General features: G+C 36.9%; 2 protein-coding genes across 4 annotated transcripts in view; one reads left to right on the forward strand and one right to left on the reverse strand.

The window, feature by feature from the left end:
• The window catches only part of GRTP1 (growth hormone regulated TBC protein 1), a 38,428-nt gene extending 31,554 nt beyond the window's left edge, over nt 1-6,874 (forward strand). For all 3 annotated transcript variants that reach the window (XM_034419094.2, XM_034419104.3, XM_034419097.3), the window contains 3 exons: nt 1,898-2,070; nt 2,173-2,358; nt 6,535-6,874. In XM_034419094.2, the coding sequence (XP_034274985.1) occupies nt 1,898-2,070; nt 2,173-2,358; nt 6,535-6,624 (449 nt within the window). In that variant the 3' untranslated portion in view covers nt 6,625-6,874. The remainder of the gene's footprint in view (nt 1-1,897; nt 2,071-2,172; nt 2,359-6,534) is intronic.
• A 789-nt stretch (nt 6,875-7,663) lies between these two features.
• Nucleotides 7,664-27,716, reverse strand: LAMP1 (lysosome associated membrane protein 1). The gene is made up of 9 exons (XM_034419086.3): nt 27,516-27,716; nt 18,998-19,116; nt 12,754-12,973; nt 12,269-12,427; nt 11,582-11,799; nt 10,887-11,009; nt 10,059-10,128; nt 9,505-9,675; nt 7,664-8,595 (listed from the first exon to the last, which is right to left on the reverse strand). Exons 1-9 carry the CDS (start codon nt 27,562-27,564, stop codon nt 8,456-8,458), a joined length of 1,269 nt encoding a protein of 422 aa, XP_034274977.2. The 5' UTR covers nt 27,565-27,716; the 3' UTR covers nt 7,664-8,455.
• Between the last annotated feature and the right edge of the window lie 94 nt (nt 27,717-27,810).

Below are 27,810 nucleotides of genomic sequence, written 5' to 3' on the forward strand. Positions count from 1 at the left end.
GAAGAATGTCTGGAATGATGGTGTTGAATGCTGAACTAAAGACTACAAAGAGGACCCTTGCGTAAGTCTTTGGAGATTCAAGATGTTGTAGGATGTAGTGCAGAGCCATATTAACAGCATCATCTGTTGATCTATTTGCTTGGTATGCAAATTGCAGGGGGTCTAACAGTGGATCAGTGATGGTTTTCAAGTAAGACAGCACTAGCCTTTCAAAGGTTTTCATAACTACAGATGTTAGAGCAACTGGTCTGTAGTTGTTCAGTTCCTTGATGGTGGTCTTCTTCGGCACTGGTATAATAGCAGAGCGTTTGAAGCAAGAAGGAACATAGCACATCTCTAGCAATTTATTGAAGATACAGGTGAAGATGGCCAATTGAGTGCAGTAAAATATTGAAATGGAATTTTTGTTGCAGCAGATTACTTGAGAATGGCAAACAGATGCAACCCAGAATTATGTATTTGAAAGTTTTGTTACTGAAGCATTCAGAAATACTTCATCACTGTATTCCACTAGATTTTTATATTTCCCACAGGCAATGTTCCATGTAGGTATGTGATGTAGTGAAATGCCATACATTATTGCAGAATGAAATCTTGTAATGTTTTCTTTTTATAATTTTCAATTTTGAAGACCACCCAGACTGCAGCACTGCACAGAGTAATGCCCCCCCCCCAGGTTTGCCCACCTCTGTTTAAAGGTGATGCTGGTCATCACCTTTAAAGCTCCATGTGGCACAGAGCCAGGCCATCTGCGGGACTAAGGGACAACTACCCATTCTATCAGGTCAATTTCTAATCCCTTCCCTGAATATTGCTATCTGATAGGAACTAGGAAGTGTGCCTTTTCTGAGGCTGCCCCTGCCCCTTGGAACAGGCCTCTACCCTCCAGAGCAGTTCATAAAGCTTTGTTGCTCTAGCATTTCCCTCAGGCGCTTGGGATCATATTTTTAGAAGCTTGATTTGGCACCAGATTTTTGTTGTTTTTAATGTGTTTAGTTTTATAATTTTAACATGATTTTATATGTTGTTTTAACTTTTCGATTAGAAGATGGACAGCTATATAAACGTTTTAAAGAAAAAAAATCCTTCTCTAGAGTTGGCTTATTGTACAATCAAGAAAGCAAAGTAGTGGCATGTCTAACCTTGATCTTGTCGCATTTCTACTGGTTTGGAATAATGCCTCATTATTCATGCAAAGAGCTTTGGTCTGTGGTTTTTGCTCTGCTTTTGGAGACTGAAAGCAGCAACTGCTGTTCTTTTTCAACAGATCCTGGAAAGATTAGGGAAACCTGGAATTTACTGCATGGCAAAGTATGCCAAGTAATGTAGCGCCATCTGGTGTCTTTATTAAGAATTGGAGTTACCATTTTATTTTCTCATAACAGTATGGAGAAAAATGATTTACAATGGAATATTTTTGTGTGTGTGCTCCTTGAAGCTAGATGTGCCATGCCAGTGTATTCCTCAATATAGAACATACTTTCCTTAAGATGTTAAATTGTAGTTTTATGGAAACTCAACATCTATAACTTCAAAATTTGTCAGACTGGAAATTCATTTCATGCTGGTTGAGATCCAGCTACTGGTAATAAAAAATAACTATTTCCAGTATTATCTGTTCTTGCTAGCCTTTCTTCTCTGTTCATGTCCATGAAGAGAGGAAATTGGAGTGTGTTTTTCCTGCAAATTGTCCTCAGTCAAAAATTTTTAATACTATTTCTCAGCTGTCCTAGTAGAATTTCATAATTTCACAGGACGACCCATGGACCAGACAAGATGCAAATTAGCTTTGGAAGGAGAGATCCTTCTTACTGCTAGATATCTCTTACAGAATATATATATTTAATACAATAAATTGTATTGTGATAACATAATTTTTTGTTTTATCTTTCTGAAGATTACTATAGTCCTGAAATGATGGGTCTGAAAATAGATCAAGATGTTCTTGGACACCTTGTGAAAATGAAGAATCCAGCTGTAGCAGAATTAATGGAAAAACATGGCAACTTGTGGACTTTGGTGGCATCCCGTTGGTTTATATGTTTGTTCATTGACATTCTTCCAGTAGAGGCAAGTGAGAACTGACACCAACTTGAATTGCCTTTTATATAATTATCCAAATTCTAGTGCATGTGTTTCATACACTCAGTAACTAATTTCATTCTTCTACAGACTGTGCTCCGAATTTGGGACTGTTTGTTTTATGAAGGATCAAAAATAATCTTTCGCGTGGCCTTAACATTAATTAAGCAACATCAAGATTTCATTTTGGAAGCAAAAAATTTTCCTGAAATCTGTGAAAAATTTAAGCAGATTACTACAGGACCATTTGTAACTGAGTGTCACATATTTATGCAGGTGAGTGCCACCCTAGAAAACTATAAATCTGCTATAAAAATTGATATTGTTGTTCATAAGATTGTTTAAGCCTGAAATACGTTGTATTTAGTCATACAATGTGTAGGCTGCACAATGCCTAACAACCCTGGGAGGCTCATAATTAAAAAAAAAAAAGAGAGAGATCATGAGCTGCTCAGACAAATATGTAAAACAAAACAGCTCCATCCAACTATCACCCTGCCCCGAATAAAATTAGCAATAGCATTAAGATTTATATACTGCTTCTTAGTGCTTTACAGCACTCTGAGCGTTTTAGTGTGTCAGCATATTGCTCCCAACGATCTGGTATCCTCATTTTATTGACTTTGGAAGGATGGAAAGTCAGACAATCTTGAACTGATCAGGATCTAACTCTTGGCAGTGGGCACAGATCGTGTTGGAAATGATCCATAGCATTGTAGAGTCACCGTTTCTCTCATCTTTGCATAACCAAAACAGCTAAGGATATACAGATAATAGATCCCATTTTACTTTTATTGGTATTCTTTCTATGGAACTTCTGGAACTATTTTTAACCCAACAAGAGCCCTTACTTTTGAAAAGTCACTTTGCTTCAGTAAAGCCTACCATTCATTTATATTCATGATTTTCCTCTAGGGATGTTAAGTGTCATCTTAGTTTCAATTAGCTTCACACAATGTGAACAGCCATATAATTTATTTCACAGATGAGGAGCAGCCCCATGTTTCATAAATAAATACTGAATAATAAAAAATATCTGGAAACCTGAGAGATATTCTCAGGGCCGGATTTAGATGAAAAGAGGCCCTAGGCTATTCCACTTATGAGGCCCTTTCACCAGTGGTGGGATTCAATTTTTTTAACAACAGGACTGTGGGCGTGGCTTAGTTGGGGTGTGGCTTGGCAATCATGTGACTGGGTGGGCGTGGCTAGCTGGTCACATGACTGTGTAGGCATGGGTAGCTTGTCATGTGACCGGGTGGGCGTGGCTATGTGCATAGACTTTTTTCAGAGGGCTGAAAAAAGTCATTTCTGACTGGGCCTCGCACTTTTGACTGGTCCTCACACTTATGACCATCCTCACATTTATGCCGGTGCAGCTTTCTTAACAACCATGTCACTCATTTCACAACTGCTTCTCTTCACCATGGTGACAAGATAGGGCAAAAACATAAAATGTGAGGAGAGTCGTAAGTTCGAGGACTGGTCAAAAGTGTGAGGACCAGTCAAAAATAACTTTTTCAGCCCTCTGAGTACTCCATATGCACAAAAGGACTACCCAGAGGGCTGAAAAAAGTCATTTCTGACAGGTCCTCGCACTTTTGACCGGTCTTCGCACTTATGACTGGTCATCATTTATGCCCATTGTAGCATTCTTAACAACCATGTCACTCATTTCACAACTGCTTCTCTTCACCATGGTGACAAGATAGGGCAAAAACGTAAAATGTGAGGACAGTCGTAAGTTCGAGGACTGGTCAAAAGTGCGAGGACCAGTCAGAAATAACTTTTTCAGCCCTCTGAGTAGTCCATATGCATAAAAGGATACAGCATTAGAGAGGGATGAAGGAAGGGAAGGGAAATTAGAGTAGGAGGGAGGGTAAGAGAGGGAGGAAGGGAGGAGGAGAAGGAGAAAGGAAGAGGAAGTAGGGAGGAGAAGAAGGGGAGGAAGAGAAAGTAAGAGGGAAAGAAAAGAGAGAGGTGGTAGGTTTGAGGAGAAAGATTGCTGTACAATAAAAAAGATGAAAGGGAAGAAAGCCAACCCCAAACAAATATAAAGATATTAAGATAAAGAATGAATTGTTAAACTTTAAAGAGTAAAAGAGAACAAATATGAATAAATAGCAATAATTAGAAACACACATACAAACATACAATGTATTTTCTTTGAACAGAGTATTTGGCCGGTTCATAAATTTAAACAGTGTTTAGTCATTTCAATTAAATTTACAATTTCTATATTTCCTTTTTGCCATATTTATTCCTCATCTATTTTTGTAAAAAACCAATATTACCCTTCATACTCATCTCTAATCTTAATCAAATTCAATTTTTCCCTTCTATTCTATATTATACCCCTTCCCATTGTCATCTATTTTTATATCCATCCTCACATTGGTTAATTATGTAATATTACAGTTGTTTAATATGAATTCAACATTTTAATATAAATCAATTAGTTATATAACTACCTTTTTTGTATATTAATCAATATGAACATGAATATTCCAATTATTTCCATGCAATCCAATTTCTTACAAATCAATTAATTATATTTACCAATAATAATAAACCAAATAATTTCCCCCATATATTCCTCCAAACCACAACTTAACCATTTCTGCTTTCAACACAATATACAATTAATAGTATCTCAATTATTACAATTCCCTAGTTAAATAGAGCTTTTTTTCTTTTGTGTTTTAAAATCTCCTCTTTTTCCCTAAATTTCATGTTGTTTGCACCTACCTTTTTTGGCGAGGAAAAAGAAATCTGCCTGCCTAATTTTCAAACGTGCAAAGCCAACAGCCTCCTTTACTTTCTCTTTCGTTTTTCAGTATAACTAGGGGGAAAAAAATCTTTCCAAGCAAGCAGCAGAGCTCTGAGCAAAACAGCTGAGAGCAAATCAGCTGGGGGTCAGGAGCCGATCTAAGCAAGGGCTAATTAGCCTAAGCTGAAGCTCCGTGGGCCAATAAAATTACAAAAAAAAACACCGAACCCTTTGTTAAATTGCTGGCTCCCCCGCCCCTCGCCCACCACTATTTATTGGCAATAAATAGTGGTGCGGAGGGGCGGGGCAAGCCAGCAATTTAACAAAGGGTTCGGCTGCACCACTGGCTCTAGGGCGGCCCTTTGAAGCCCCGCGGCAAGAATTTGAAGTTTTTTTTTCCTCTAGCCATCAGCTGGGACTGCGGAGGCAGCAATAGATGGGGAGTGGGCGGGTTAAGCGAACGGCCGGCGATCCAACAGAGCAGAGAGTGAGGGTGAGTGAAGGCATGGAAGCTGCTTTCTCCATCCTGCTCTCTTGCGTCCGGAGCTGGTGGGGAAGCACGTGGCAGCCCACGTGGATCCCAGGCAGCGGAACTCAGGCTAGGGAAGGGGTGGGCAATTGTGGCTCTTTTACAACCTGTGGCCTTCAACTCCCAGAATTCCTGAGACAGCCAAGCTGTAAAAGAGCCACAATTGCCTACCCCTGGCTACGGTAGGCTGGTGCCGCGCGGGTGGGAGGCGAGGGGCGGGCGAGCCAGCAATTTAACAAACGGTTCGGGGCCAATAAATTACAAAAAAACACTGAACCGTTTGTTAAATTGCTGGCTCGCCCGCCCCATTTATTGGAAATAAATAATAGTGCGGAGGGGCGGGGCAAGGGGCGGGGCGAGCCAGCAATTTAACAAAGGGTTCGGCCGAACCCCCTAGAACCCCCAGAATCCCACCACTGTGTAGGCCCCTCTTGAACTTGAGGCCCTTGGCTGAAGCCTAGTTAGCCTATAGGAAAATCCGGCCCTGCATGCCATATAAACCATATATGATTTTATGGATATTGACAATGTCGTCTTTATCCATTTTCACTCTGAAAGGAGTTTTCATGCATAAGATTGCTGCTTTACTTGTTTTCTTTATAGGTTTTTTTTTTTTGAAACTCAGTATTTTTGAATATAATATGTTCCAATTATTCCTAAGCACAAGTCCTTATTTTGAGTCAACTAAATATCTCTGGAGTTAGATATAAATTCTCTAAACTTTTGATGGAGTCAGTTCTAAGACCCATCTAATTTTTGGCCAGCCTGATTACCTTGAGAAAGTTACAATTGCAGCATAAATTTAACTGGCATTTAGAAGTGGACTGTGTCTAAACATGGAAACTTAGCTATGGAGGAAAATTAGCCCTATATCTATCTGACCAAATTGGTACAAGACCCACTAGTTTTCATGTTCTAATATACTGCAAGTGAATCTTTAATATTTCTTAATGCTTATATGTAATAATCTGGATGGAATTTTGTAAATGTAATAATTTATAATTATTTAATAATTGATGAATCCCATTCTAGAGAGATTTGACTCATTGCACTTTCTGATCAATGTGATTCTGCTCGTTTTGTACCATGAAACACACACTCAGATATTTCCTTGCATTGTAGTGTATGCTAATACTTTAATTTTCAATTCTAGAAAATATTTACGGAACCTGGAAGTCTGCGAATGACTACAATAAACAAACTACGAGATACGTGTAGAGCAAATTTGACTGCTTCAGTATAAATGAACATTCCTTCACTTGCTCAGATACAATTTTTCTCAGGCTGCCATTGACACTTCACTAATTAGCCCCAGCCTTTCATGTGTTCAATGGGATTTTTTTTATTTAAAAAAAAAAGCACAAACACTTTAATTATTATGTAAATAAAATGTAATGTAGATGTAATCCCTTTTCAACAAATGGACTATATATTTTCAGACATTTTTGTAATAACAGAATACAAAACTATATAATAAAGTATATTTGAAGCTATCATTTTTTGAATTGCAACCATATTAAGGCTCTGGACTTTAAGTAGAGATCCTTGTTTAGAAAAGAGTGCTCCACTTAATCTCTCTTTTTTTTAAGAACAGCATATCTATCTTTTCCTATTGTTTAGCTCTGCTAAATGAGATTAATATTTTATTTATATGCACACACACAGTTATGTTCTGAATAGTGAACTTTTGATAGAATCAAAAAAACCCAGCAGTTACACCTTACAGCAAATTAGAAAACAAATGTTTTTATGTTTCTTTCTACTTTTCTGCATGCAACTGGTAGCGAGCAAAATGCTTCATGTGAAGTTGTGCCCTGAATAATCTGCTTCATCCCAGAACTGTCAATTGTACAACAGCTGCAGTCTCCTATGTACTCCCATGGGCTGCTAATGGGAAAGTTATTCTATCAAGAAATAACCAAGTTGTGTTCTTTTTCCTTATTCAACCTACTACTTTGTAACATTTTAGCTTGCTGTGGCATTGTGGGGGAATCTCTATGGATAAATTATAGCGAACACAAGAGCTCAGGTCCAGGTGTGACAAGGAAATTCCATACCCACTTGTTTAATGGTAAATTCTTCCACCCCACCCTTTTCCAAAGGAAAAAAATCAACTATGCAAGGACTGAAGGAAGATTATTTGAAATACAAAACATGGATTAATATTTTAGGCTTATAGTTTACAACTAAGAATCTGAGGTAAGAGTGTTACCCTCCAAACTTTACAAATGTACTTCAAAATCAAAGCAGCTTTGTAATTGCTTAAAAGAACACTGAGAACATACAGAAAAGTCTTTATTAGCATTGTTACAGGCAATGCATTCATAACTGATCCTTGCAGTGTACAGTCCCAGCCAGAATCAAAGCAAGAATTAGCAGATTGAAATTTATTGTACACATGTGCAGAAACAGGATCTCCTTTGAACTTTCAACAAGAGACTGAAATTCACTTTACCAAAAATAAAGTAACACCCATTTTCATGTAAAAAAGGGCCAGCTCCTACTAAGCTGACAGACCAAAAATATATCAAGAGTTAGCCACATTTTATTTTCACACTTTGCATATACCAAGCTTAGCATTTAAAGATTAATGATACACACCTAGGTAGAGGCAAAGTGGGAATAGCAGAGGTTGGTTGGTCAATCATTACTGTAAATGCAGTAAAACGTAGGTCAGCACAGGTTGGTAGTACCAGAAAGTGGAAATTTCCCTTTGTTAAATACAATTAATCTGAATTTAAGTGGAGTATGAAGTAACTATATCATCCTCATTTAAGTAGTTGACATAAACCATGCCAATTCAGAAAAGCATTCATAAAATTTCAGCCTGTTTCTAGATGGGCAAATATTTAACCCATTAGCAAAATTAAACAGAACTAAAGTTATCCTTTGTGCATCGTTAAATGCCACAAGATGGATTTCACATTTAGTAAAGCAGACACTGCAAGAAACAGTTGTAAGGAAAAGATTGTGCTCCCTCATAAATCTAACTGAGGAGAAGATGGGGAGGGGAATCAATTTTCTGCTTCTTGCAACTGCTGTTCTTCCATGCTGGTTTAATTCAGTGCAAATCATTAAATTGTTTGATAACCAGCATGGCTACGCTTTCGGCCAATTAAATATGCAATCAACACTATGAGGACAAGTCCAGCAAGGGCTGCACCAACTACAATAGGAATCAACATATTATTTTCATCCAGCTGACATTCTTCCACTGAAAGAAAAATAAATAAATGTAACTCAATTTTAAACAGATAAAAGAGCAAGGCAAGTACAATGTAATTCTTTCAATGGATTATTGTAATTTGTCAAAGCATCTGACTGAACCCAAACTACAAATATTATTTATTACACTAGATGTAAAAATTACCATCTGAGATAATTGTATTTGTACCACTTAGAATACAGTGGTAAAAATCTATAGATTGACATGGAGAACTAGCTTTAAGATTACAAATAGACTGGCTTCTCATATTGTGCTAGACTAGAATATGATTTGTTATAATCACTGAATAAAACAATATTGCCATAATATTAGGACAAACAAATTGTATGCCTTAGAACAATGTGTAAAACCAGCCTAGGTGTTATCTGTTTGGAAAAAAGCCATCTCCATTCAAATTAAAGAAATGCAATTTGACACTTCACTTGCCAATGATCAAATAAAATGTACAAATTTCTAATCCTCCTAGTGGTAGAAGTCCTTATCTTGTCTTTAGGCAGTTCTGCCATATAAAATTTATTTTGATTTTCAAAAATTGAAGTTTTCTACCTGGCCAGATTCTACTTTCCAGAAGAAACAAGGCACAGAGTTAGTTTCCAATTTGAAATGGCAAAAAGATATTTTATTTACCACAAACGTGCCATTTCTTAAGAGAAAAATCAAATGACTATTAATTTCAATTCCCCATTTTGTTTTTTGTTTTTTTTAATGTAGAATTTGTCTACATGCCACGGGAATTGCAGTGTTGCCTCTTAGAACACTTTTTTCAATACTGCTTTGAAAGAACATAGGCCTAAATTGCTTAAAAATACATTTAAACAAAACATTTCAATTGCTTCTAAGGAATGCGTATTTGCAATAAGCTACAGTATGTTTTAAATCTGTATTCATAGACCTTACCTGCTCCAAATTTGAATCCTGAAATCTTGAAAGCCTGAACTTGAACATTGTATATATTGAGAGCAGCTTTGTTTGAAACCTGAATTATCTCTTCTGCCACACACTTGTAAGATTTTCCAATTGTAGCTTTTAGCGCACTTAGGCTATTGTTGGCCACACTGATATTTTTTTCTGCAAAAGATTTACAGAAACAATCCAAATTAAAAGCAACTTAAAAAACTAGTGAGAGCAAGATGTAGAACTGAACTAAAAGTGAGCAGTCAACCATTGCTACTGATGTTCTGCCCTCCATCAAACAGTAAGTTCAAAAGTGGTCTATTTATTTAGTTAGAAACCATCAACTCATGACTGACAATTTGGTCAAAGACCCTATGGCTTAAATACTTTTTTTTAAACGATTTGGTAGATCATTTGGAGAAAAGGAATAATGTACATTAGTGCTAATTTAGGAAATGTGAAAGGAATTTAATTGAGAAGTTTAAACTTTTAAAACATACTATGTATTTTTTAAACCTTTAGAATATTAACATTTTATAAAGGAATTTAATTCTTACCTGTAGCTTCAGAAGGAAGATCTGCAGTTATGCGGATGCCATGAAGAAAGTACTTCTCAGTACTTGAATTCTTAAAAAAAAAAGATTTAATGACTTATTAATTTCATTTATCTTTAACTTAAATGTTTGCAGTTCAAATACTTTGCAGTTTTTAATTCAGAGGAAACATGCCTAATGTGAGAAGTTTGAAAAATTATATTCAAATGTCTAGTAGCAGTAATTAAAACTTTTTAGAAATATACTACAATCTGCAGATTAAGAACCTTTAGTTATCTGTTGACAGACTTTAAATTTTATTTTACAGATAATCTTTTGTAAAAGTCCACTTGTTCAGGGACTGTTCAAAGTTATCATGATGCAGAATAAGCAGTACTTAAAAATGGTTCTCCAAATACCAGCTATTGTAGCACCCTCAATCAATCACGTGATCACAATCCAAGGGCTTGGCTACTGGCTCACACTTGTGATGACTGCAGTATCCTGCTATTATCATTTGCAATCATCCTTGCCAGTTTCCCACAAGCAAAATCAATGGGGAAGCTGGCAGAGGTTGAATTTGCTCCCTCTACTTTCCTATAGTTTCTTTTTGCAGCACCCCCCACCACCACCACCAACCCGGCCTGGTGGTGCTTATGCATGCCAGACCACTGCAAACATCCCCCATATAGTTGTACTCAGTGGAAATCACTCCTCCATTGGTCTGCTTGCAAGCTTCCCAGGATTTATGACTTCTTCCAGCTTCCCCATTAATTTTGTCAGAAGCTGGCAGGAAGTTGTAAGTTAAAGTCATGTGCTTACTTAATGTGCTGTACATTGAATTATGCTTACCTGTGCAAAATGGAGAGAAATGTTGGTGCTCCCAGAACTTAAGTTTAAAGTAACTGTGCTGTTATCACACTTCCCAGAAGAAACTGCATTTGGTGGAATATTCAACACTTTTGAAAGAACAGTCTTTAAAAAAAAAACATTGTGAAAGAAAGTTTGAGCTTCACATAGAAGAAAAAGTAGCAATTATCGTTATGTACTATTTTAATTCAATTATATTTATCCAAACAGTAAAGAACTGTTATACATCTCACAATTATTTATATAAGGCGAATACAGCATTTTGCACCATAGTGTAGTCTGATTAAAGTTTTTTAATAATATTCACAGTTGAAAGCAATTGTTTCAACCATTCTAAGCTTGCAATATAATTAAAACTTTGTTTTAAAGTTGAAAATAAACTTCTCAAAGCTATCTTATTAAGGTATACTATATGTAACACAAATATAGATACAGCAATATTATTATTTTACTTGAATACCGCCCAGAGTTGGGAAGTATGAGATGGGAAGTTTCTAAATTTAATAAAAATAAATGGAAATGAGCTATGGAAAAATGTTCTACGTGTACAGAATACATGTACAGACAAGAACTAGAGCTAGAACTACTACTTAGAGTGATGAGGCTTTAAAAAGATGCTCTAGTTGCAAGGATCTGATCTTCTGGAAAGTCTAAAAGTATATTAAAAAGTTATATACCTTATTTTGTGCACTGTAGGTAAGATTAAGTTGCAGACCCATAGAAGCAAGTAAGCACATCCCAGATGAACCATTTACACTGTAGTGTCCAACTTCTGGTTTTAGTGAGGGTGGTACACTGGTAGTTGTAACAACAGTAGTTGAAGGTATGTGAGTTGGTAGTTGAGTAGTGATTACGGGACTAATAGTAGGACCTTTGTCTTCAGAACAAATTGTTTCTAAAAAGCAACAACTACAAATTACAAAGCTGGAACACTTTACTGAAAAATTATGAACCCCTTACTTCCAATAGCCAGGAGAAATTCCTAATTAAACATTAACAGAGTGCCCCAAAACAATGGATGGAACCAAAGAGCTCCTTCAACAATAATTACCAAACTGGAATTTTAAAAATGTGACAGAAAGGGAGAATCTGCTCCTTTTTTCTTTAAATGCATCTCTAAATATGCCATTCACATATAACCCCCAAGTGCATCTGCCCCAACAATACTAATTGTTTTTAAAATATGTTTTAAAGTTACATGATTCAATGAAATCAAGCACTCTACTAAGCCTGCAATGTGTACTTTTCAAAAACAATTACAAAACTGTCAAATAGTTTCAGATGAAAGTGGATAAGACTCAGTGCTAGACTTAAACTGAATAGAAATACTTAACTTAGCGTGGTTACTCTTTAGAAGAACTTACCTTTTTTACTGAGGGTGCCATTTGTAACGTATGCCTCAATTGCAACATTACTAAGAAAAACAGACACTTTTTCCGCAGTTATTGACTTGTTGCTATGGCACATGTATTTTGTATTTAAGTCTGCTTGAATATCAGTTCTCTCCATTTCTTCTGTTAGTTCTGTAGCAAGAAACAGACAATAGTTTAAGATTCTTCAGAGAATTCTATACAAGTGGAACCCAACACTATTATTTATTATACCCCATCTTCCACTCAGGGGCTCAAGTCCCTATATACAGTGCTTTCTCCTCCTATTTTTCTACCCATAATGCAGAGAGGCTGGGCCAAGACTGCAAAAGAGTAGCCCAAAGCCACCTAGAGTGTGTTTGAAGCTCATGATGGATCTTTCTGATCCATCTTTCTGTTCCTAATTCAACACCTTTACCAATTACACCTCCCTATGCAGATGATTTTGAAAACCTTAAAAATAAAACCTCTTCACTTACCTCCACCAGTTGAATTGGGGAACAATAAAGAATCATTCAAGTTGAATTTGAACACCAAAGCACTGGCCACGTAGCGGGATGTTTCTTTTTTCTCAAATGTCATATTTAATGAATGTCCTTTGCCAAATCCAACTACAAGAATTTCTTCAGGCTTTAACTTGTTGCCACAGCTGCTAACATTCATTACAGAAGCCTCAGTTGGAAGTATGAAGGTTGCATTCTGACGGACATAAGAGATTATTTATATTTAACACCTGTAGATTTAACATGCAATCCCCCCTGATTTTAGTTCATCCTTCAACAAGCCCACAATAGTATATAACAGATTATTAGATATTCATTTGCGTGTAAAGGCCACAAATAATTTATAAAAGGTGATCTAACAAATACGTATTTATTTTGTATCCCACCTTTATTATTTTTACACATAACTCAAGGTGACAAACATATCTACCACACTTCCCGCCTATTTTACCCCACAACAATCTTGTGAAAATATCAAGGGTAAATACAGATCTATACACAAATCTGCCAAATCTCAATCAAACTAGTAAATCAATTTTTGATAATTTTTATATGCCCAGTATTGATAGACATGTAATTCCTTCATCATTCATGATTAATACATGCCCATGTATTTGGAGCAGCCTTGACATATACATCCATTCTAGATATATACAGAATTCAGACGGTTCTTAAGCAAAACTTTTCAACCACTCATTCAACCATTATCATTTAATTTTAATTTTATACTCTAAAAAGCTTTTCTTAGGAATAATCATTAGAAGGAATAATCATTAGAAATGTCTACACCTTGTGCACAATTATTAGGCAAGTGAGTATTTTGACCATATCGTCCTTTGTATGCATATTTTCCAACTCCAAGCTGTATAAACTTAAATGCTTAATGGATATAAGCATATCAGGTGATGTGTATTTGTGTAATGAGGGAGGGTGTAACCTAAGGAGATCAACACCCTATATCAGTGATGGCTAATCTTTTTGCCATCACATGCCAGGAGGGGTTCACGCACATGTGCCCACACCCATAATTCTATGTGCCCTGTCCTGCGCTTGCGTGCGCGACCCCCCCTCCTCTGGCACACAATGGCCTAGTAGGCCCGTTTTTCTTTCTCACCTGGCTCCTGGCTCCAGATCCTCTCTATGCATCTGGGGAGGGCGAAAACAGCCTTCCCCAACCCCTCAGAGGCCCTCCGGAGGCCTGAAATAGCCCGTTTCCCAACTTCCGGGTGGACAGGAAGTGACTTTTTTGCTGTCCCCAGCCTCCGGAGCCTCTCTAGGAGTCTCTGGAGGCTGGGGACAGCAAAAAACGTCACTTCCTGTCCAACCGGAAGTTGGGAAACGGGCTATTTCAGGCCTCCAGAGGGCCTCTGAGGGGTTGGGGAAGGCTGTTTTCGCCCTCCCCAGATGCATAGAGAGGACCTGGAGCCAGGTAAGAAAGAAAAACAGGTTTTCCCCACCCCCCAGGCCATCCGGAGGCAGGAAACAGCCTGTTTCCCTACTTCTAGTGGGCCCAGAAGACCCGAAAGTCAGCTGGCCGGCGCACACATACGCGTTAGAGCTGAGCTGGCATGCCCACTGATATGGCTACACATGTCACCTATGGCACGTGTGCCATAGGTTCGTCATCACGGCCCTATATCAAGGTGTGCAAAATTATTAGGCAGCTTCTTTTCCTCAGGCAAAATGGGCTAAAAAAAGAGATTTAACTGACTCTGAAAAGTCAAAAATTGTAACAAGTCTTTCAGAGGGATGCAGCACTCTTAAAATTGCTAAGATACATATTGCAGCCTGATCACAGAACCATCAAACGTTACGTTACAAATAGTCAACAGGGTTGCAAGAAATGTGTTGAGAAAAAAAGACGCACCTTCACTGCCAAAATTTGAGAAGAATCAAACATGAATCTACCAGGAACCTATTATCTTCCATATTTCAGAACTACAACCTACCTGGAGTGCCTAGAAGTACAAGGTGTTCGGTGCTGAGAGACATGGCCAAGGTAAGGAAGTCTGAAACCTGACCACCACTGAACAAGACACATAACTTGAAATGGCAAGACTGGGCCAAGAACTATCTTAAGACAGATTTTTCAAAGGTTTTATGGCCTGATGAGATGAGAGTGACTCTTCAGAGACTAGATGGATGGGCCTGTGGCTGGATCAGTAACGGGCACACAGTTCCACTTTGACTCAGACACCAGCAAGGTGGAAGTGGGATACTGGTATGGGCTGGTATTATGAAAAATGAGCTAGTTGGACCTTTTTGGGTTGAAGATGGACTCAAAATCAACTCCCAAACCTACTGCCAGTTTTTAGAAGACATGGTACAGGAAAAAGTCTGCATCTTTCAAGAAGACCATGATTTTTTATGCAGGACAATGCTCCATCACATGCATCGAAGTACTCCACTGCATGGCTAGCCAGTAAAGGCCTTCAAGATGAAAGAATAATAACATGCCCCTCTTCCTCACCTGACCTAAATCCTATTGAGAACTTGTGGGTCCTTCTTAAATGGGAGATTTATGGTAAGGAAAACAGTACACCTCCCTGAACAGTGTCTGAGAGGCTGTGGTTGATATTGCACAAAAGGTTGATCATCAACTGATCAAGAAATTGACAGACTCCATGAATGGAAAGTTTATGACTGTTACTGAAAAGAAGAATGGCTATATTGGTCACCGATTTATTTATTTTTTGAACTGTCAGAAATGTTTATTTGTAAATTTTGAGTTGTTTGTTTAGTATTCTCACTTTAACAGATGAAAATAAATGAGATGGGAAAATTTTCATTTTTCATTTAGTTGCAAAATAATTGTGCACACTAATAGTTGCCCAATAATTGTGCACATATAGATATTCTCCTAAGAAAGCCATAATCTCACTTTTACTTTCTTAAATATTCAGGTTGAGTATTAACATTTTGGATTGACCGAGAGCACTGTAATTGTTCAGTAATAAAATTAATCCTCCAAAATACAGCTTGCCTAATAATTTTCACACAATGTAATGCTGACTTCCAGCGAAGAAAAGGTAAACTGAAGATGATTCCACTAAAAGCAGAGCCAACAACCACAGCAGAATGAAGGGCTGGTTGGCTTTCTGAAATACCTTTCTGGATAAGGAGTGGATTTGAGATCACCTACAAATGCTTCAGAGAGCTGCTCCTAATGAGGAGACTGCAAGACAGTGGGATTCCAGTGGCTTTAGAGCTCTGGGAGATGAGGGATTAGCCGTTTTCATAAAACAGCAGTCAGTGATTTCAAAAGAACACTGAATTCCCATATTTCCTTTTCTAACCACTTTTGGAAATTGCTCGACTTCTTTTTGTTAAGATGCAAAAAGGGTGATTAGAACTTTGATTTTGGAAACAGATTGAGGTATAGATGGATTTGAAATAAGATTTTGGAAATAATTAGAAGAAGCCTTCCTGTGAGAAAATGATTTTGTTTTTAATTCTTAAAAAAAAGATAGGTAAGACTTTGAAGGGTGGATGCTAGAGGAATCAAAAAGAACTAAAGATTACAGGAGAAGATTAAAGGAGAACACTTAAATCTGACTTGCTAATACAAAATGAAGCATATATTGATATATTGAATGATATTTTTAAAGGACCCAGAAAATAACTTTAAGAATGGCTGCCTCTAGACAAAGATTGTGTTTAGAAGATGTTATGGAAAAGGAACAAGTTTTACCTGACAAGGTGGAAACTGATCTGAAAGTGGATTAAAAAAATTACAAATAAAAATATGGTATAGTATAGGAAAGATAATAAAAGGGATGTAATAAACCAAGGGAGTGATTTGGATAATTTTCTAATAGTGATTTTAAAAAGAGACTGTTAAAAATAAAAGGAAGGAATGCAACATATTTGATCAAGGTCAAAATAGATATTATCTCTGGACTTTTAACGGACTTAATGGAAAGTCCTTAAAAGACTTTTACTGATAAGAACTGAAATAAGATGGGGTAAATTACTAAAATTGTTTACATTTCTTATAAAGCAGAAAGTTGTTTCTTTATACATTTTTCTTATTTACTATGCTCCTATTTATTTTTCTATTTTTCTTACTTTTCACTGTCTTATTCATTTGCATTTTTTAATCTTTGCAATTGTAATTTTTAATAAAATTAGTATTAAAAAAAGAAACATCTAATGTTACTAGTATGTTTTTTCTAAATAAGGAATGTAGCTGCTCACATCACATAGTATTTGCTATGTTATTATTATATTATATTTATTATATTATATTATATTATATTATATTATATTATATTATATTATATTATATTTGCTTTGGTTATTAAGGAATTTAACAGAATTACAAGTTAAATGTGGAACTAAGATGGATTTCTAGTAAAGGAAAGGAGTACTTTTTGTACAAATAATAAAAGAGCAATATATAACATCTTGGATGGGTAGGATTTATACTAATAAAATGTTTCAGAACCCTGTAGCAATTTGAAAATAGTGTTAACAGTATAGATACTTCATGGTTGAAACTAGGATAGGAAAAATTCAGAGTCAAATCCTCATTTAGTTCACTTTGGACCAACTTTCTTCCTTTGCAATTTCTGTGTGAATAAAATGAGAAGGAACTAAATTCCTTCAATTCCATGGACTCAGTAATAAATGGCTTGAAAACAACACTGCCAATACAGTACACAAACTTAATAAAACTATTGTGCAATCACATATTTGGAGTACTGCTTTAACTGCCACACTCAATAAGAGTAATAATATACTGTATTACTAAACATGTTCTGTATATAGATAGGACAACAAAAAGCTTAAGTGTCAAAGCAGCTTCTCTACAAAAATGTAATATTTGTTTTAGTTTATAAACAATATACTTAAGAAAAGACTGGAAAATGTAGATGAAAGTATACCCTGTCCAATCCTCAATTCCAAAATACAGGAACAACAGAATTCAAAGGTATCTACTGAAACAAAATGTTGGGAAATTTAGGGCAATAAAAAATATTGCCTTATGTAGATTTGAAACCATGGTTTGCTGCCATCAGATCTGGTGTTGGCCATATATTTAGATGGCTTTCAAAACTATTGGACAACTTGGAGGATTGATCTGTCAGTGTCTGTCTCTGTGCAACCTCAAACTATATTTCTTATTACCACCTACTTTGCTGTTTTGCAAAGGCACTTAAATTGCCCAGGTTAGTTGCCCATGGTAACTAACATAACCTTTTTTTTACAGTTTGACACCATGCATACAGTATAAATTACCTGCACTGATTCACTGCAAGTATTAATTTTATCTTTCAGCAGTGATTTATTTTTTGAATTCTTTAACTTAATATTTAAAATATAACACAAAATAGGCTGAACATATGCATGCAAAGGGAGCTGTGAATATCTGTCTTCAAGAAAACCATGCAATTTTCCTGGCAGGATTTTTGGAAGTGGCTTGCCATTGCATTCTTCTTCTAGGGCTAAAAGAATGACTGGCCTAACCTGACCCAACTGATTTCATGCCTAAGCGGGACTACAAGAACCAGGCTAGAAACTGGGTGATCTAGGTCCATTCTAGACATGAAGTCACTGGTTGATGTTGGCCCAACTATTATATCAAACTGGTTTTCACATATAAAGTACATGTTTCACAAAGTTTGCTATCATACAATCTAAAAAGCAGAAGAGGGTTAGTACAGGTAGTCCTCCATTTCTGGCCAATCATTTAATGTTGTAAAGTTACAACCGCCTCAGAAAGGGTTTTCTTTTTTTAACAGCTTGCAAAGTATTTCTGAAGGTCACAATCACACGACCGCATTTCATGCACTTGGCAACTGGCTCACATTCATCACCAGTTGCCCATTGTCCTGCAATCATATGATCACCATTTGCCATTCTCTTTGCCAGTTTCCCCAAAAGTTATTGGGGAATCTGGAAGAGCCGGCTGCAAGGGGAGGGGACAGAAGGGTGCTGAAAAACTCAATGGGACTGAGGAAGTAATGCATGGAGCTCTGTGCATGAAGGGGAACTGAAATCCTGTCATGGGCTGCAGGACATTTCTGAAGTTCCCTGAAGGATTCCTCCTCCATGCAGGGGGGAAATCCTTCAGCAGGCTGCAAGATCAGACCTGACATCCTCCAGCAGGCAGCTCTTTCACTCCATCTGTGGTTGTAAGTTGAGGACTACCTGTACCGAGACAGAGTGCTCTAACGATATGCATTGTTAGTATCCCTTTAAATTTCAGTAGTTTCACCTGTTTTTTACTACTCTTTGTGACGAACTCCACTGTGAACCTCATGGAGAAATTGGCTGATAGGCATAGTTTTCCTTCTGAATCTTTCACTTGAAATGACGCTGCTGTTTGTAAAAACCCTATAAATATATAAAAGAAGAAAAACAAAGCAGTGATTACAATTATCTTAAAGAGCTGTAACTTGAGATTCAATATAGTACAAATACATTCAGAAGATCTTCATGCTTTATAAAGTTCTTGTTTGTACAAGCGATCTAAGCCCTTTATTATATAAGAAAAACCTAGTCAGGATTCTAACTTATGTAGAGCTCTTATGTACGTAGAAAGTGATTTAAGAATGAATGCATTCATCCTACCCTGTTTACATACAATTGCCTTATGAAGCTTAGTATTTAAGAACGATCTGTGTTCAATATTCATCTATACCTCTTTTATTGTATATGGAACAAGTTCACAAAGATTAAACATACTGAAGAGGCAGTAAGAATCAAAGCAAGACGATTAATTTGAGAGTAGTTGATTTCTTTTTGTTAACAAAGTTTCTACAGCATAATTTGTATGGAGAACTCTTAACATACTGGTTAAAATACTATTTCAAAATTACCCAACTAATACTGGTACACTATTCCCTCTCCCTCCCATGTTAATGTTCCTTCAGATTTTAAAAATGAGATAATATTAATTCTTGAGGGGGGGGGGGTTCTTGATGCCAAAAGCACTACCTTACAAACTTGTGCATATTAATTCTGCCTGGCAGGAGACAAAGTTTTAAAAGCAAGTAATATTAACTTCATCTCTTAGCTACACTTCATTAACAAGATTCCTGTTATTACAGTACAAGCTGTTGTCAACAGCAACTGTACAAACTATCACCCATAAGAGCTAATGATTTACTCAGTGACAGTGTAATTTGTATATGACAATTCTTCAAAGACTTGCATTTTTAAAATGCTGTACTCCTTGTGCATTGAATTCTCAAGAGACAACGTCCCTGTAATATCATTTTCCTACCTTAAACTTACAATTAGTAATTTTGTATACACAATCATACACATCTATAGCATTTTTCTACAGTAGAGTGTAGGGTAGGACAAAATGAGATTGCCATTATCGTTACAATACAGCTGCACATTTTTCTTGTGTGTGCACTATTCCTACTTGAAGAAATAATCCTTCATATATATATATAATGTGGCAAACGCTCTTTTGTGTCAGTGTTTTATCCAAGCTTCATACAGAATGCATAATGAATACCAACACAAGTTATTTGAAAGGGTACAAACAGGAACAAGAACAGATTATGCTACTAACAATACAGCACTTTAGAATATTGTAGAATTTTCTGGCACTATTGTCCTTATAGCTTTTTACAAATTGTTTAAAATTGCTTCTAATATTCTAGTGAGACTTCCTTCAATCTGAAAACCTAATGAACGTGAGAACTAGGATGGGGGAGCTATGGATTATATTTAGGAGAAGAAAAAAGTACATTTTCAGCATTTAGGGTACTAACAAATCTTCCTTTGAAAACTGCTTTGCCCTAAGGAGAACTGGTAGCTCAAAACAAGATTTTTGGGAGATTAATTAATCTGCTTGTGCCATCTAGATCAACTCTTCAAACTACCTGCAAATAGCTATAACCACAGAGTTATTTTTACAGGGGTCAGTACTAGCTTCAATACTAGGATTATACAGTCTGTATTCTCAGTCTGACCTCTGTACTTGGAGAGAGAGGGAAAAATATTTACCTGATTAAGTTTCCTTCCCTATAAATAATTTAGTTGTGAACTTAAATTTTCTAACACTCCCAGCTAGGAACAGCTGAGGCTATTGCAAACAAAGCAATACACTGGTTTAAATAATTGCAGACTGAGTTGCTGAATGGTGCAGATACTGTAAGCCATGATTGTCTCATTTTAAAAAATAGAAGGGGCGATGTGCCTAGTGAATATTGCGTAAGGCCTAAAGAAGGCTTCCCTCTTCTCCCACTTGGAATCATAATATTGCACAACTTTGGGCATCCATGTATATGAAGCCTTACTGAAGAAGTTCAAAAGCCATGGTAAAATTAGAGTAGAGTCAAGATCAGTCTTTTCCACAATGCTCAGAATTATTTAAAAGTGTAATAATAGAATATTAGCCACAATGTGCATCTCAGGTCAAGAAGTACTTCTTAACTACGTTTCAAGAGGAGACTGAAGTGAATAATCACCAGACTCAGAGATCTTATTACAACAAAATGTATCTCTTGTTCATAAACATGGCTAAATAAACACAAGCTGTCAATAAAAGATGCAGAAAAGCAATGGTTAAAAACATTAAGACAAAACAAAATAGTTCTTCAAAATAGGAATTTGAGCAAAGAAAACATCAGGACAATGTGTGCTGAAAAAACTAGCATAGAAACTGAATGCTTTGCTTCTCACTGCTGAGGTCATAGGATAGATAGTAATATATCAGGCATACAAAATATCACAAATGTAGTGGGAGCACTGTTGACAGTGACTGAAAAGGGAAAGGACTGTAGATTCACACTGGAGCGCTTGATGGCAATATCAACACTCTCTGCAGCTGCTGTTAGAACTATATTCCACGCCTTGAATCATTAGACCTAATTAGATCTGACTGGTAAATTATAATGTAATATGTAAATTTATTGTAAGACTTTATCTGGAGTATTGCGCTCAATCCTGGTCAATGAATTTTAAAGATGTTATTACTGAATTGGAAAAGATATAGTAAAAGTCAAAACAAAATGGGGAGTTGAAGATCTGCTATGACAACAGGCTACAGCAATTCATTTATGTATGGCACAAATAATGTTGTCAAAGAAAATCTCCCCCCCCCCCCCGACTGTAGTTTCTCTGTATGAAGATGTTCTCCTATCCTCACCCCAGCAAAAAAAATGTGTATAATTAAACTGAAATCTGCTATCGGCAAATTATTGGTGACAATTTTGATGACTAAATGGATTGGATATATTTGTGGAAGAGAAGGCTCTCAAGTAGCTACTAATATTGATGAATATTTATTTCCTCTTACGTCATAGGCAGCATGTTTTATTTACTGCCTGCTGATAAGAGAAGGATATCACCAACTTGTCCATATATCTCAAATGCATCAAATTGATTACTAATATGAAATGCTATACTAGATGGGCAAATGGTTTGCTCCACAATTTTCTCAATTTCACCCCCTTCTTCTGTTCATTATTTCTCCTATTGCCATGTTTTCTTTCTTCCTTTTTTCTATCCAGCTATTTCCTAATCCCTCTCTGTATTTTCCCCATTTTGCTATTTCCCTTGAAAAGGGCTATGGTAACATATATACATATAGTTTATGAAGAGGAAAAAGTTGATATGATAGTTATTTTTTTAAAAAAAGGCATCTAATTTTACAATTATAAATCAGTAGTAACTCTTAATTGGCATTATTTGTACTGGTACTTCTCTTTTTTCAGGTCTAGCTTCTAGATACTATACAAATTTTCATATAATGTAGCACCCTTTTTTTCTTTTTAAAAAAGTGGCTACAAATAACTTTATAGTGCTACCGAATAAGATTTTCCTAACATTAAAAAAGTCTGACATCAGATTATATGCAGGATTTATTATACCCTGTTACTTATTATACCCTTGTCCCTTTGTCCAAATTAACTGGGTTTGTAGTATCTCAACACTGGAATGCATCTTATTCCAGTGCCTGTAGCCCATGTAAGTGTTAAAATGTGCGCAATTTAGATCCAAATTACAGTAGAAGTATTGTCTCCTCTGCCCTTCCTTCTGCTTTTGGATATACATATTATCAAATCTACATCTAAGCAAAACTACGTTTTATGGGGCAGCAACTGCTTCCTATCAGAAAAGATACACATTGCACCCCAGCATCTTCTGAATACGCCAAATACGTTGATTTCTGTTATGATTTTGTTCACTATTTAAAAATGGAAGAAGGGGGAAGGCTAGTTTCTTACAAAATGAGTATTCTGTCTTAGATTTGGGATTTTAAAAAGACCTAGAGACAAGATATTTACAATAGTAAAACCTGACATTTAGGATTATCAAATGAAGATAATTCTTCCATCTTCATAGTCAGCCACACAGGGTTTGTAGGGCAAACCAGTATCAATGTATCAATCTTGCAGGCTAACATGGATTAAAACCAGGATGAAGCAGTTTTGATTCACATCTTACCTTCTATCAAAGCTCTGTTCCTTGCTCATACTTACTTCTTCCTATAAAGGGGGAATGGCAGTTCTGAATGCTACTAGTTTGTCACCTCTTTTTTCACTGAGGGAAGATGCATACCAGATGAAGCCCAGAAAAAATTATATTACTACAGTACTGGATAAGGTTCCAAATGAAATCAAATAAGTTCTAATTCCAGACCTCAAGTTAGCTCACTGAATAAGTGGTGAGCTGGATTCTGCCTATTGACCAAATCCAATCTTCCACCCCATAGTTCTCAGCATAAGCAGTAAAAACATAATACTGAAATGCTGTTCAAGTAGATCCCAACCCCATTAGAGTATGCAACCTTAAAAAAAACAAAAGTGGTATTTATCTTAAAGTAGCCTATTTCATTTACTGGAAAAATTGAAGCCACTTTAATAGGATACAACATCCATTTTCATTACTTAATAGGACTAATATTATAAAGGTACTGGAAAATTAAGATTAGGGAGCAACTGTGTAATTGTCCCCAAAAGGAAAGAGCAGAAGAGTAAAGTTGTAATCTAGTTCTACTCCTAAGTAAATCGTATAATCGTATTATACTGTCATGCCTATATAATTCTGTCCTGGTTCTGTCAAAACACAGAGTATTTTATGGGGTCAAGTGGGTCTTGAGAATAGCACATGTGAGCACAAGAACATAGGGAAAGTTAAAACAAAAAACAGGCATTTCCTGTGTAAAGTCTATAGTTTTCTTAAATATAAAGCCACTTTATTCCTTCAATTCTTTCTGTCCTATTTGATCTCTAAAAGCCCTATGTCTCATTTTAAATTACAACAGTGCCCTCATCAGTTGAGCTTATAGGCAGATGCAAAGACCTTACTACAAATGGTGGAGAATCCAGTCCATTATTTATTAGAAATCTGGAATTGAACCAGGTCAACCAAACAACTATTTTTCGTATAAAAACTGTGTAATTTTCAAAGTAGAATTTAAAAAACATTACCTAGTTGTATACACAGCAATTATATGGAAAAATTGCAACTGACTACAATGTATTATTGTATCTTTGTGTCTGATTACTAATACTATTATATTTCCTGGAATCCAACTGGATTGGGAAGTAAACTGCATAAATTAATAAATACATTTCTATAGAGAATAACATTGGATTAGTAGTTTAATTTTGAAACTTTTGTGGCTATGAAAGTCACATATCATGGCAATAAATTGCAATTTCCAGCCAATAGAGTTCTAGTTCAATTTTCATGCCGGATTAGCTTTTTTAAAAGTCAAAAACAACTCTGAAAGAGAATTTTATTTGCATGCTTTTAAAAGAAGGTATAGAAATATTTTATTTCTATAAGGCATAATAGGTAACAAATTGGCTTTCAAACAGAATATCAAATACAAAACCAAATTCAGAGTCATATTTACGAGTTTATCTTTTAAAATTCTAGTTTTGCAGTGCCTAAACATATAGATAACAAGAACATTTTCATCTTTGCTGATGATAAACAGGGAAGACTGACTTCACTAATTAAACAATGTCCTTTTGTTTTCCTAATCTGCTTCAATGTCACTAAAACATTGTAAACCAAATTATTCATAGATTCAACTCAGATAAAGTAAAGGTATGTTGGCATTGGAAAGCTATATTTATGAAATACTTAAGCTCAAAAAGATATTGACTTCATTTTTTTCCCTGCATAACTCTTGAAAACATAAATCATAAGCAATGAAATAAGACATATTTTCAAAGCAAGAAAGAATGAGGTAACATTTGCTCTGTGTCAAATTTTGAAGAATTTTTTTAATCCATCTCATTTACAGAACCACAATGAAACCAGCCACTATTAAATCAATAGTTTTTATGGGTATTCTTTAATATTTTACTTACAAGCTAAGAAATTGTGTATTATCTAGACCAGGGGTGGGCAAATGTGGCTCTTTTACAACCTGTGGACTTCAACTCCCAGAATTCCTGAGACAGCCAAGGAATTCTGGGAGTTAAAGTCCACAGGTTGTAAAAGAGCTACATTTGCCCACCCCTGATCTAGACTATTGTAGGCCAGTCTGAGGGAGAACATACAAGGCTGGATTACCACAGAATTTTCTTCAACTTGGCCAACCACAGCTACAGTACAATATGCCAAGCCTCAGGCCTTATATACACAAGCCTAAAGGCTTACACCCACAAAGCAGAAGCTCTATCAGAAGCACTACTTGTTTTGCCTGGACAAGCCAACAACTGACTTGTCAAAGCAAAGCTCTTATTGCTTGTGAAGCCAAAGTGTGGATAGCTTTCATTACATGCTCCTCTTCTGCCCTGGCAACTTGACAAGGTCAGGATTATTTACAATTGCTGCTCTAAAAGAATACATATCTCAATCCCGAATACAGAAGAAATGAGTCTTAAGATACACTCTAAATTTGAATAATTCTGTAAAATTAAACTTTATTTAAAGGTTTTGAATATAGTGTTTTATTATTTCAGGTAAAATATTTTATGTTATAAAACTGTGCTGTTCTATTGGCCTCTAGATTAACACTTTATTAAAGATATGTGGTTTATTTCTCACAAAAGTAAATGAATGAATTCATTAGTTTTATTCATATGGGGGTATCACAGATTTATAACTTTCCAAGGTCACAAGTCTGAGAATCTTTGGTGTAAATACAGTTCAATAATATTTACTCAAGTTTGTATAGGAACATACCCTATCATAAACATTGTAGAATCACAGTAAGTATACTGGAAACAAATACTGACATAGGGAAAAATAAAAAAAAACCCTTGTAATTTGGATCAATGGTAGCAGATTACATGATTCTACAAAGAATCACACCTAGTTTTCACAAAGTAAGGTAAAGAATACCTGGATATAGAACCAACTGAACCTTACCTGTATAATCAACCATGTGAAAAATTTGGGTTCTTTAAATGATCACAAAGACAGAACATTTAGAAGAAGTACAAATCCAGAAACTTCAGAGGAGGAAAAAAAGAATCAACCATTCTTTGTGGGGAGCAAGAGTTCTGCTGTCATATGCTAAATAAGCCATGTTTAAATGACACAGCAAAATATTTTAAAATGGTTTGTTTTACTTAGAAAATACATAAGAAAAACCACAGGGAATTTTCTCAAGGATAAGATGTTTACCATCTACATAAATCTGTAAACCTGGCAGTAGTTTGCATAACACCAACAGCGTGTTGCCCTTTGAGCAGGGAGAAGTTGCAGCCTTCTTGTACAAAACTGCTGCCTTAAGCTATTATTCCCTAATGAGTAAAATGAACTAATTTCTCTCTCTCTCTGAATATAGTCGGGAAGGACTTAGCGCTGATCTTTTCAACTCTCATCTCTTATTTTCCGTAGTACAAGCTTTGAACACCGAGCCAGCATAAGTTAACACCTATGGCCCACAATCTACCTCTGCAGTTCTAAGAAGTACAGAGTAAGTCAAAATACTGGAGCAGAGCATCTCAGCAGCCGAACATAATTGGGAGGAGAATACAGCAACCAACTCGGCCAAGGAAGAAGGGAAAAAAAAAACAAAAACCGAGGCCTCCAGCTTTAAAATTTCCCAATTATCCAGCATAATGGAAGGTGGAAGAGCAGCCTATTTTACATTACAGTGCCCCAAAAGGGCATGAAAAGAAAAAAGGACAAAAAAAAAAAAAAAGGAGAAAGCAATTAGTCATTTCCTCCAAATGCTGACTAGAGGCTGGGAAAAGGCAAATCCAAAGCGCTCGGGTGAATTTCAGGAACAAGAAAAGGAAGGAAAGGAAAAGCACTGATTTCACTACTCCAAGCATTGCGAAAGGACACCAGAGCGCAAAAAGGAGGCCGAGGCTGCCTAGCAGCCGCTCCGTCTTTATCACGCGTTCTTTAATGGGCAGTTTAAACAGCCGATCCGGTTCGGACCCGGATCAACGCTGAGCAGAAGCGGCGGATATGTGTGAGCGGGGAGGGAGAGCAAGCAGGGGAAAAGGAAACCGCTTTCTCCGCCATCCTTTCACCTTCTCCGAAAGGCAGCCGACGGAACCGCCTCGCCAAGCAAGGAGGCGGCCAACCTACCGAGGAGAGGCCGCCCTACCTTCCCCTTTGGCCGCCCTGCTAAACCGGCCCCCCCCGGGTAAAGGTTGGAGGGTGGGGTGTGAGGAGGAAGGGAGTTCGTCCAGTTCCCTCACGGGAAGGGCCAGGCGAGTCCAAGCGCTGCGCAGGAAGCCGGGAGGCTTTCCCTGCGGGCCTTCGCCGTGAGGGAAGACGAACGGCCCACAAACGCCCTGCGGGGTCGTGGGGGGGGGGGGAGAGGAGAAACCGCCCCCGGTCACACTCACCGAGCAGGGCAGCCACCAAGAGGAAACCCACCGCACTTCGGCCCGCCATGACGGAGCGCTTCTCCGAGAGAGAAGGGAGGACGCGAAAGAAGAGGAGCGCCGCAACGAAGCTGCCAGCAACCACACGGGACGCGGGAGAGCCGAGACCCAACGCAGCGGTGAAAAACGTTCAGGGGCGCGGTCACATGACCCGGGACTTCAGCCCCACCCCCGCCCCTCCGTCGTTATTGCCCTCGCTGTCACCTGATTCCAATTAAGACCACGCCTCCTTGTTATTTATTTATTTAAAAAAGGG

Source organism: Pantherophis guttatus, chromosome 5 (assembly GCF_059756535.1).
Source record: "Pantherophis guttatus breed Tessera chromosome 5, ASM5975653v1, whole genome shotgun sequence".
Lineage (NCBI taxonomy): Eukaryota > Metazoa > Chordata > Lepidosauria > Squamata > Colubridae > Pantherophis > Pantherophis guttatus.